At 36.3% G+C, this 12796-nt stretch overlaps 1 protein-coding gene across 2 annotated transcripts in view; it reads left to right on the top strand.

Annotated features, from left to right (window-relative positions):
* Cacna2d1 (calcium voltage-gated channel auxiliary subunit alpha2delta 1) overlaps positions 1-12796 on the top strand; it is a 440143-nt gene that overhangs the window by 366963 nt on the left and 60384 nt on the right. For both annotated transcript variants that reach the window (XM_059257264.1, XM_059257263.1), the window contains exons 13-15: positions 7943-8021; positions 8845-8894; positions 10106-10195. In XM_059257264.1, the coding sequence (XP_059113247.1) occupies positions 7943-8021; positions 8845-8894; positions 10106-10195 (219 nt within the window). The remainder of the gene's footprint in view (positions 1-7942; positions 8022-8844; positions 8895-10105; positions 10196-12796) is intronic.

The following is a 12796-nucleotide window of genomic DNA, read 5'->3' as shown; positions in this document are numbered from 1 at the left end:
GAGAGAGATCTCCTTAACAATGGTGCCAAAACTCAAATGAGCTCCATCGACGAGCACAAATAAATGAGTAAGGGAGAGGAAAGCCAGACGTACGCTCGAAAGGTAATTCCCAGGACTAGTGAAACCAAACAGATTGGCTGTGCTCTGGGCTAGCAATGATTGCTTGATTGGCAATACACACTTCAGACTAACTCTTCAGGTAGAAAATAATCTCTCCTGTCTCACTTAACTTTCAGAATTTAATTTAAAAAAAAAGGCAATCAAAATTAATAGAGTGAACATTTCGAAGTATCTAAAAAGATTAAAACACGGGTGTGAAATTGTTTCTAAACTGAGAAATGTTCAGCTAATGTCAAAATTACTTGACAATGTCCATTGTTGTAGTCTGTTTTAGCAGTTTACTTTTAAGTGTGATGGAGAACTCTTTCCTGCATTATCATTGCATCTCAGTAGAAAGACATTCTCTTCTGTGTGCAAAACTCTAAACCAAGTCCAAGTGTCTGAAGTGCATTTGGATTGTAGAGTAAAAAAATATATATATATTTTTAAAACTGACAGGAAAGAAATTCACAGGAAATAATTCATCTCATTCTCTACTTTCTTTGTGCCCTCCTTCTGCATCAGGTAAAATTAGAGCCTTTGTAAGGAATTCCTCTGACATAAGTAATTAAGGCTGTTTAGCTTATAAAATATTGTTTAGCTTATAAAATATTGAATGTCACTTACCAATTACATTGCTTCTAAAATCTTTTATTTTGGATATTTTTGCACTTTCAACCAGTTCTAAGAGTTAAGCATTGGAATAAGAACCATATACCTTTGTTTATAAATCCCAACGTGGTTTAGGCTAGAGTCAGGACACAATTGTAACAATGACATACTGGCCTGCCCTATGGAGAAATGATCAACTGAAATGGAGTGTTTTGTGCAGGATATGTGTGCTTGGGTATGCATGTACATTTTTGGCTCTGAAATCATTTGTTTCTCATTTATTTCTCTTAAAATAAAATTAGCATTGACAGTTTATTCTCTACACTATTAAAATACTTACCAGGTACATTTTGCTCAGATTTGAGGAATATCACCTTCATGTACTTTAGATTTTAATTCAATATATAAATAAATCTCATGCCAAATGAAATTATTACCTTACCCACTGAGTATATGATATAATATATAAACTTTAGATACATACAGTGCACTTGAACTATGTTTCAGGCACCATTATATTCTGTCAACATGGAATCTTACATGTTTAAGACATTGCTAGGAGTGGCTATTGGTTTTGCTGTTTCCATGTTTCCAGTACTTCCTGTTTTTATTCTATTGCTCTGAATGACCACTTGCATTATATCCTGACATGTTACCTTGAGCCTTTATTTAGTCTAGGAGCTTTGTGAAGTAGGGTTGTATGAATTTGTAAGCCTACTAAGGAATTCATAGCCAATTGCATAGTGCCTGACTCACAGTAGTTTCTCAGTTTTTACAAGTATGACATGCATATACTGAATACATTTCTAAAATATGATGACATCACAGATATCAGAAAACATTCTGTAGACTTGTAATTCATTTAAGTGGATACTGTTCAAATAATATTTCCCCTTGTGATTTGAGTTTTTAGTAAAAATGCCATTACATTCCTTCATGTGTCTTCTTTTGAAGGTAGGGAAGGCCATGTGATTTGTCCTGATGGTGTTTTTTACTCTCATCTGTCAAATACATAAGGTTCCTTTAGTATCTCCTCATCAGTGCTGATAAAAGCACTCTTTATTATCCAGGAAGAATTTATTATATCCAGGATCAAGAAGATCCTAATCACTCTCTTGTATTCTGAAGTTAGCTGGAGATCATCTTTATAAGATGACAAATTGCTTGGAAATCCATTGTTGCTGTAGCTTTAGTCCCACATTATAAAGTACAGTAAATGTATTCAGAGAAAAGAGTGTTGCAGGATATTTGATCACACTGTAAACCCCGAGTTTGCATTTATGTTAATTAAATAGAATCAACCTTGGGTCAGGAGGTGGAGCCAGCAACTAGTTGACAGAAAGTAATCATAGAGAGTCAGGGAGCGCCTGCAAGATGAATAGAGAGATGCACAGGAAATAGTAGGGAGGGACTTTGAGGTGTGCTGGTCATTTTTGGCTTGGCAGAGTGGAAGGATGCTCTCTTTCTAAGACAGCCAACAAAGAGGGAGGTCAGCTAGTTGCTCCTCAACCTCTCTGAGCTAGCAAGTTTTCACCCCAGCCTCTGATTCCAAGACTTGTAGGTAAACAGAACAATGGAGATTTAGTTTAAAAGTATATTTGTTGGCAGTGGTAGGAGGTGGATCCGGCAGGATGTAAAAGTTTTGCTGGCCACTTCCTGAGAAGCAGGCCAGTAACTTTGGAGCTGCAATTACTGGAAAAACAAAAAGAAGTCATCCTTCTAATCCAGTAGCATGAGGGTGAGTCATCACACCAGTCAGCTAGGATCCAATATAATCCCAACACATGGATCTGTGCTGTGCATGCATCTGCAGGATACATGAGAGAAATATTAGCCTGCTTCAAGATGGTGGATGTGAACCCTATGACAATCCCATGCTGTTTTCCTGTTTAAACACTTGTTTGATGCTATTTACTTGATCAGATACAAGAAGCATTAATTAAATGCTTCCCTGTGAGACCTTTGAACCAAAATGGGTTTAACTTATGTAGACATGTGCCGTATAAATGCCGTTGGCTTCTTAGCATTGGAGTTTGCTACTGTGTAGAATAAAGAGTCCAAATGTGCTCATCTAGGAAGATGCTGGTTTTTACCATTTTAAGTTCTTAACACAGGAAAGGCTTATGACCTGCTATGGAAAGTGAATTGTGGAAGTTAGACTGTCTACAGCATTCTAAGATAGTAGTGCAGTTACCACCTTCTTTATTATTACAGCTGAGACTTTCACAGCTTATGAGTTCTATATGTCATGAAGACTTCACATTTCAACTTTATTTACAATTGGAATACTCATGTGATAAAAGTATCATCACCATCATATTCATTGTCACATTGTTGAAATAGGAAAGCCAAAATAAGAGATGTCAAAACTTTGGTTGAAAGTCAGATGAGTGGTAGAGTCAAGAATTTCAATTACCTGTGTAGGAATTTGACAGTCTCACACAGAATCTTCCTGGCTGGTCAACTATCAGTGCCTTTCCTCTGGCCAGCTGTGAGGCTAAACATTTGCCCACACTGGGGCCTTCCTCCTTCTCAGACAGCCTGACATTGTTGTCCCCAAGGATGCCCCTTGCCTCTATAGCCACGCTCTAGTCAAGATGGATCATCAAAGCTGTGCAGGTTGCACATACCTTTCAGATCCTTGGGTTTTAGGAAAGAAATTGTGAACATGAATCTGGACTTTATTGCTTAATGTTATAGAACTAGAAATGTGTGCTATTCAAAAGCTCTGTATTCAAACATGTTTGTGAATTATGGAAACCACTGTAGCATGTTTTCCTAGAGGTTTTCAGTCCAGTCTAGTATTTTGATAGGCTTAATCCCAAAACTTTGAGTTCCCAGAGTAGATTAATAAAGTCCATCTCAGATATCACTTTTCTCACGTTTCAATAGCTGATGGGTTTTTTTGTTTTGTTTTGTTTTGTTTTTTTTAGTTTTACCAGTTTCCCTTCTTCATAGAATCATCTCCATTATTCTTTGGAGACGTACCTATTGTAAATTAAACTTGAATTCTGGGTAACTGATAATTATTGAGGTGACAGTTTCCAGTAACTTGGTTCTGCTGGAAAAAATGAAAGTCCTTTTGGCCTTAAAAAGCTAACCTGTAAGTTTGGAAAACTCTTAATTGAAGAAAAGTATTTTAGATTTCAACAAACAAGACAGAAAATTTTATAAAGTGGTTTAGCAGAAGTGAGAACTCTAGGATAAAGTTGCAGATCAGTGGTATATTATTTGTCTTTATTTTACATTTATGTGTTTTTCACAATACTCAAGAGTGAACCCAGGGTCTCACACATGCCAGGCAAACACTATGCCGTTGGGTTCACTATTACATGCAAAAAAGCAAAGTTTGATGTTTTCTCGAATGGAGTAATTTAGATTTGTAATTAACTTTGAATTATTTGAACTATTGTGTAGTCTGTTCAAAGAAAACTCAACTTTTTGAATTGTATTTATTTTTGATTGTACATATGCACTGTGACGAGAGGACACGTGAGTCACAGTGTGTAGCATGTGTGTGGAGTGTGGGATAAGTCTGTGCAGTCAGTTCTGTTCTCCACCTTTCCATGAGTTCAGGGTCCATTCCTCAGGGTGGTGGCTGCAGAATGCAAACACCTTCACCTGCTAAACCATCCTACCTGCCAAAGAAATAGATCTATAGGTAACTGAAGGTAAAATACGGAAATTTACAAATAAGGCCCAGTTTCAGTTTAATTTTATTAAATCTGTTCCTCACATTGATACTACTTTGCTTATCACCTATGTCAGAGTCAAGAATGGTACAAATAAGTATTCTTATGTTTGCTTGGCGTTTTTATTAAAGTAGAAAGAATATGTCTATACAGTGAAAAATAAAAAAGATATAAATTTGCCATGATAAAAACAGCCCAAATTGCAAAGGACACACTGCATACCAGCGTCCTTTGCTCCACTCTTCCCACACTCTACTAAACTGACTTATATGAAACATGACAGCAGAGCCGGGCTTCAGGCCCTCTGGAGAGCAGAGCGCACTCACTTGACCCCTCATTCTTTCCTGATCTAACCAGTCTTCACCCGTACGAAAAACACTACTCTAGATGTTAAGTTGTGCAAATTTGGAACTGTTGGTTAAACTGGAGTTTATTCAATGCTATTTTCTCACATCATTTTTGGGCTCCAATTTTTGACCAATCTGTGTGAAGCCCTTTATGATTGCGTATGTCTCAGATGTGGCCCGATGAGGAAGATTTTCCTAACATTGGTTGAAGAACATTTAGCTGGTTTTCTAAGCACATTTCACTTTGAAAATTTCCTCTGTGCATCTGCTAATTACATGAATTGATCATATGATTATAAATATTCTCCTGGCAGGAGTCAAAGAATTTACCCTCCATAGAAGCTGAGATGACACAATATAGACACAGTGTAACATGATGAATCTGCCTGACTGTGCAGCTGAAGCATTTAGCTCCTCTGACTGCTTCTTTAGAATTCTGAGTTGTTTCTATGTGTCTGTATTTGTTTTTACATAATTTTAAGCAATACACACTAATAATAAGCGGACTATATACAGGTCTTTGTGAATGTAATTTGCCATGAAGTTTGCATTATGTGTCTCTCAGGTAATCACATCATTTTTTCAGAAATCACACAAGTAACACTATACTGGTTGAGCAGGTTATATATAGGACTATATATGTGTGTATATATATAAATATATGGATGCAATAATAATTAATAAAAGAAGTCATGAATTTGAAGGAGAGCAGGGAGAGGTATATGGTATAGTTTGGAAAGAGGAAAAGGAGAGGAGAAATGTGATTATTATGATCTCAAACAATTGCAGAAAGCCTAAACAGGAGTAGTAGTATTCTCTGAGTTTGGCTGGCTCCACATTTCGGAGGTAGTTTATAGACAGCTCCACTGGGTGGCAGCAATACAGTATTGAATGGGCAAAGTGAAGCCTGAGAGTCCAAACAGAAGCCAGTGCACAGAGCCCACCATTGTTACCCTATGCACGACAATGTGTGGATCCTAACGTTCATAAAATCAGAATTCTCTATACACAATTAGGTAAAAACATATTAAACAAAAACAAATACAGCAACGATACTTGTTTTGTACAGTTTGCTATGGAAAATAGTTTTATCTTGAATATAATAACTTTTATACCCATATTTCATTGTAATGTGAAGACTATGTAAGATGCTAAGTTTTGAGTAATAAGTTTTTCTCAATTAAGTATACAATTTCAAAAATTATAAGATGACTTTTGATATACAGTTGGTAAACATACATTATGTGCTATCTCCATAAAACTAAGTACAAAATAAGCATACTGGATATAATAGATTTTATAAATACCATGAAGATAAGTGAGAATTATATATTCTCATAAATTATGCAAAGTTGAATTTGTAATTCTCAACATTTTAGTAACTACTGGGAGGAAATATTCAGGAAAAATGGTACTATCATACATGTCTGCAGCAAGGCAAAAATAGTGCCAAAGTTTAACATGTATAATATGCAAATGACCCAACCTACTAATGCAACTTAGATTTAAATCAGCAAGCCCCAGGTGAAACAGAGTGCTGAGGCCAAGAGAAGCTTAGAATGCTTAAAAACGATGAACTGTGACAGAATGTGCCTCTCTCCTTCATCCTGAGCTGTGGGCACCACGTAGGCATCCGTGAAAGGCAGGTGAACTCACGCGGGTCAAACAAATAAGGCACCAAGTCATTCCGCTGTTTGCTTTTTGAAGTTAAATGTTTATTTGCACTGCTTGAAGGATAGCATCAGTCCAAAGAACCCCACAGTAGGGTCTAAGTATAGTCTCCATGTTATTAGAAATATAAGTCACCCGGCCTAATTCCTTTACTTCTTTGCACTGAGCAGTATCTTATGGAAAGTATTTTACCGTAATTGTGTTGTGGGAATGGGAAGAACTAGACACAGCTGTGCTTTAATTGAATATGTGAGGCATGCCTTCTAACAGTACGAAGGACATGCCCAAGTGCAGATTCCTTCGTGCACACCAGCTAAACTGCATTATTACTCAGGGTGGTCAACCTTATAAAAATATTTCTGTTAGGATTAACTCAACTCTGTGGGTAGTAACATTTTGAAATATAAGGATAGCTTCCAAATGACCCAATTGAAAATGCGAAGAAAATTAAGCACTGTTTTTTTTCTGGGTTTGTTGTTGTTGTGTTTGTTTGTTTGTTTGTTTTTGTGAAGGGAGTGAGATCAGGCAAGAGGGAGAGGGCCTAAGCCTCTTCTGGGGCTGATTGTTATCTTTTTAATTTGTACATACCTAGAATTCAGATGTGAGCCAGGTATCAATGTAGAGGACTTGAAATCGGAGGCAGGACCAAGGCACGTAGGAGACTAGACTGGGTTACATAGCATGATCCTGTCTCCAAATGAACACGGCAAACAGATGTGTCCACCAAAAGACCTCATTCATTCCTAGCTGTGGCAAACCTGGATGTGCCTGGGAGGCGGAAATGAAAGGAGTCCTCGGGTGTTTGGTGGACAGCCAGTCCAGCCAAACAGTGAGCCTCAGAGTCAGGGAGAGACCTCCATCCCCCAAACTAAGGTGGAAACCTGAAGAAGACACTTGGTGCCAACCTCTGGCCTCCACGTGTGTGCACACAGTGCATGGTACAGCCTGCCCCCAGGCACTCACAGTGGCCACTCCATATGAAGTACTGAAAAACAAACATACAAAAAAAAATCATAGCAGCTTAAATATCTACCCTGGCCAGCCATCTTTCCCAGTAAGTCAATGATACTAGAGCACAACCCTAAGCATTACCACAATTTGAAATGTACTTGCCTCCAGTCACTGCAGGTGAAACCAGCTCTTATATTCTTTTGCATTGCCAATTACCTTTGGAATAGAGAGATGTCTTTGCTGTGATTGGATAGGTAGGTGAGATGTTTAACCAGGCGGGAAGGGGGAGTTGAGTTGCTCCTGCAGGAGGCACTTTTTACAAAGGAGACCACAGTCAGTGTCCTGGCACCCAGCTTGGAGACTTGATGCAGGACACCATGGTGCTGACTCCTCTGTGGCAGCTGGAAACTCTGGTTTCCATTTTGTGCCTCCTCAAATCCTTTACAGGCCTCGAGGTTTGTCTTGCTTTATTCATTTCACTGCCTGAATGTGATTTTATTTGTTTCTGCTTCAGCAATTTTGCTTTGCTGTTTAGTTGAATTTGACTCGACCAATTTTTCAATTTATTAGGTCCGTGTGTTTACGTTTTCTGTTGGTCAACATAACTATGACAGAGGACCTATTCAGTGGATGGCTTGTGAAAATAAAGGTAATATGTGTGTGTTTCACTTGAGCATGTCTTATTAGAGGATACAATACTTGGATAATTATTGTTAGGTCTTTACTCACACTTAAAATAATGTGAAGTAGTAACTTTAAAAGGTAGGGAATACAAATTAGATTCTGAACTTGCTTTCTAGGAAAGAAAAAGCACAACAAACTGAGATTGGCAGTACATTAGAATGTACTCAAACATCTGAACCTGAACCTGTGAACTGATGAAAGGCTGCATGAGACCTAATGATGTAGAGCAGACTTGTGCATATTTTTCTCCAAATGACTGAATTACTGTTTTTGAAAACAATCTCATACTTTTCCTCAATATTCAAATTTCATGCAGTGAACTATTTCCTTTGTACTCAGAAAAAAGAAAGTCTTTTGAAGAATAAATGTTACATTATAGCAGAAAAGAGAACCTGCATGCATTCCAAAACCTACATTTAGGAAAACATATGCATATGAGAGTTATGTTTCTATCTGTACCTTTAATAGTTGAGCTAGTGAAAAGGAGTTTAATAGTTCTACTTTCCTTACAGTTTTGTAGAGGACAACAGTTATTTTATACTACCTAAGACACTCAGTAAAATTTATCATAAATTCCCAAAAGTTGTTGACAATATTCACTAATCAATATTTTTCTCAATTTAACATTTGTATTTATATTTTAATACAAATCTTTATATTATTTATTTACTTACTCAAGTTAGAAGGAAAATTACATTTTCCTCCTATTAAAAAAACATAAGGCAATTTTTGTTGATTTATATTATAAGTGTAATATTTATAATTTATAATATGTATATACATTTTAGGTTATTATTATGAAATTCCCTCTATTGGAGCAATAAGAATCAACACTCAGGTATGGTTATCTAAAAATACTTAAATTTTTTTTCAAAGTTTAAGATTACTTTCCTGGAAATAAAAATATATTTTCCTACCTTAACTAGTTCAATCTAAAGAAAATAATTAAATGTAGAAAAAAAGATATACGTAACTTATATTTGTACACAATGCTGGCTAATGTGGTATTTATTGGTTTTATAATCTTAAACATCTAAAACTTAGGTAAACATATATCTATAATTATGAGCTTGTTATTCTTGGAAATTAAAAAGGTCATAGAAAATGGGTAATATAAAATTTATTAATAATCTCATGTAATTTTTCTCAACTTTAAGTCACATGACTTTCTCAGCCATATAGAATACTAAACAGTAATTATTATGGGCAAGTGATGTAAGCCCTACATAGGACTTGAGTTTTCCCACAGATTCCTACAGGTCTATTTACATATTTATTTAACTAAAGCTACAATAAGATGACTTTTTAACACCATGCCTTTGAGGGGGGACCATACTCTTTACATAACATTTTGTAGAATTCAGCTATTTTAATTTAAATATTTTTCGTTTTGAAATGTTCATGAATTACGATTTAAAGATCTTTGCTCAATTTGAACCACTAGCAATCATGTTCAAAATAGCTGTGAAAACTGAACGTGAATAGCAGGGCTTCCATGGAAGTGCACGCTGACCACGCTGCATGTTGAGATGAAACAGCGCTGAATGTAAGGCTCGTGTCTGCATTTGGCACAGAGTTCAGTTACTTTTTGATATGTTTAAATGCAATTTTGAATTTCATCCAAACAATCTGTTATGTGAAAGCAAGTATGTAGCTGCTTTATCATTTCAAATTTATGCAATTTCACACATAAATCACAGAGCCTTAAATAGTTTAGATCAACATGAAGCAATTCATAATGAACATATTTCACTTATCACTGGCTGTACTTTAAGGAACAATGTTCTAATTGGTACTACAAAAAAAGCTGGAGAAGATATATTCTATAAATAGGTGTTATTGATCCAATGTATATAAACATACCATTTAAGAAATAAGATCAAAATTATAGAATGCCCCAAGCAGGACATACATGCATACTCTTAATAATTTGGTTCCATGTTCATTTTCAGTCTTTAACTTTTCCATTTGAAGGTTATTTTTAAACATAATATCTCTGGTTTTTTGTTCTTTTGTCAATGTTTTACCACCTTTCTGTTGTATACATAGGAATATCTAGACGTTCTGGGAAGACCCATGGTTTTAGCAGGAGACAAAGCAAAGCAAGTCCAGTGGACAAATGTGTATTTGGATGCGCTGGTAAGAGTTTGCCTTCTCAGCCCTAAGCTGTCCTAGCAGGAGCGCCGAGCTGACCTTTCTTCTCCCAGCGACCTTTCCCTTCTCCTCTTCTCTGAATCCTTTCCAAAATTCATTCCTTTGCAAATTTCTCAGCTAGGTCTTGGAAAGTATTTAGAAAATCTTAGATTTGCATTAGTGTAAAGTCGTACATGTAAAGGTATAGGCTATTCTTTATCCACCAAAAAAGAACAGTTTTCTAACTTAGAATGCTGAATATATGGGAATTTCAATAACTTTTTGATATTTTAATAAAAGGAAATAATGCTGAATGTCATGTGAGTAGTAACCAAGTACTCCATATTTTGAACAGACATTTTGAAACACATATTTTTATATTTTTAAACATCCGTCAGTTGTTAACTGTATGTACAACACATTCCACCATTGCAACCAGACTTCTGCAAACTCAAAAGTTTATGCATTCACTTAGAGCTACCAAACTCTGACACCATATTTAAATCAGCATGGGCATAATCCCATCTTCATATAGACTCTCGGGCTTTAAGTTCCGACTTAGACATTCTTATGGAAGCATCACATCAAGGTGACCAAATTTGCTCGCAGGTTCTCTATAGTGCAACTGGTACCTTATCACAAGCATCCCATCATGTGTTAAGCAGTAGTTTCCAACTGCTTTTTCCATATTTGGATATGTATGAAGACGTTTTTGTCAAGCACAGAGTGGTGAAGAGAGCTTCCACTTGCATATAACAGATAGTACCCTAGACTGGTGTTAAACATCCCAAATACATCAACTGGCCCCATTTACCACAAAGCACAAAATTATCCGGCCCAACTTGTCAATATGGGAAAAGCTGAGAAATCCTGTTTTAATTTATTTTTACTTTATTATACAGTTATTAAAACTTAATAATACCTAAGATTGTTTCATATTCCAAATCTGAATGTAAGGACTTTTTAGTCATTTACCAAAGATTTACCGTTTCCTGGAGAGTCTAAATGCAAAGCGAAGAGTAAATGCTGATGCAGTAATGCCCTTTTTCCTACTTGGAGCCCAGTTAAATGCCTTTTGCTGCTTCTCTGAGTGCAATGATGAACTAAAGAGCAAAATACAACCCGTTAGAATGACTTATCACTTGGTACTTACAAAATAAACATATACAGGAAGTTAGAGGAAAAGTAGGGACTATTAACAGCAGTCTCGCATGCTAAGAGCGATAAAGGGAAGTTTGCTTACCTCAAGCCCCAGAAAATGACTGTGAGTGTTCCCTCTTGACGTTACTTATTTACTTAAGGTCACATGGTCATCTTTAGCCATGACCAAGATGTTTCAGTTGTTCAAATCCATCACAGGATTGCACATGATAGGAGTCAATAGTTAGGCCCTGCTGAATTTCCTATGACCAGAAGTTCATTAACCAGAGTGTCTGCATTGCTGGCAAGGTTCTCACTGATAACACAAATAACATTGGGAGGAAATGCTGATTGTAAATGTTCTACTTTACAAGCTGAAACAAGATGTTTAAAAAAAAAAAGCTTTCTACGTAAGTTGGATGGTCAGAGGACACAGAGAGCATTCTTTTTACTGATTTGAAAACAAATGACCCATCACTTAGAACCACTGCATGCTTGGGGTTCAGAATGCACGCCAGTCAAATCAGCAGTTTATTAGGAAGGGAACATACAGTAAGTATTTCAAGACCAAATTTGATAACAACTGTGATGTGAAGAATTTGAAGAGCTTTGGCACTTTAAAAGAAAGATGTTATATAATTGCAGCAGGGAGCAGTTAAAAAATGGAGATATTTTAGCTGAGTGTAAGAACAAGCCATGTTTCTATAATTCATGGGAAGGGTGAACCACATAAAGCCATACATTAGCAAATTTAGGGGCACTGGGTTCGCTGAAGAAATAATACCAACACCGGCTCGCCTTTAGAGAGTGTGGGTAGAGGAAAGACACAGGACTAGTCATAGAGAGACGGTTTCCTTTGGAAGATGAAGTGAGGCTCTTTATAGATAAAGGCAGACAGGAAGAGTTGCTATGTTTAAGCTAAGTATCACAGTCCAGGAGGCGAGACCCTTATGTTTTCTTTCTAGTCTGTGGAAAGCGTGCACAGTGCCTGGAACAAAGAATATACTTGGAGTCTAGTTTAAGACAGCCTTCATTTGGAGGCTATAAAAACAAAATCTAAACATTACAGTGCTCACCTAGAATATTCTACAAATGCACCATCAATAGCATGTTTCTTCTATGTACTGCAACATTCAGCTAGACATTTGTGTTATGGCATGACACTTTTGATTTAGGGCTTAAAAATTGTGAATGAAGCTACAGAAAATAGCTTTCAGCAAATCTAAAGTACTATTTAAATGACAGTCCTCTTGTGGAGGTACCTGGTATTAAATAAATTATCACTGTGGAAGAAATGTAGATATGAGCAGAGTTACTGGAATGTTACAGTTACATTTATGTACATTGGCCTTATTTTATTCACAATTCTTATTCAGTGTTGCAAAACTGCTTAATAAGTATTTATTATTTCTAAGAAATTTTCATTGATTTTTTTTAAAAATTCCCTTTATAGAGAATCTAAATTAG

The sequence above is a fragment of the Peromyscus eremicus genome, chromosome 3 (assembly GCF_949786415.1).
Source record: "Peromyscus eremicus chromosome 3, PerEre_H2_v1, whole genome shotgun sequence".
Taxonomy (NCBI): domain Eukaryota; kingdom Metazoa; phylum Chordata; class Mammalia; order Rodentia; family Cricetidae; genus Peromyscus; species Peromyscus eremicus.
This window is presented reverse-complemented; position numbering and strand designations above follow the sequence as displayed.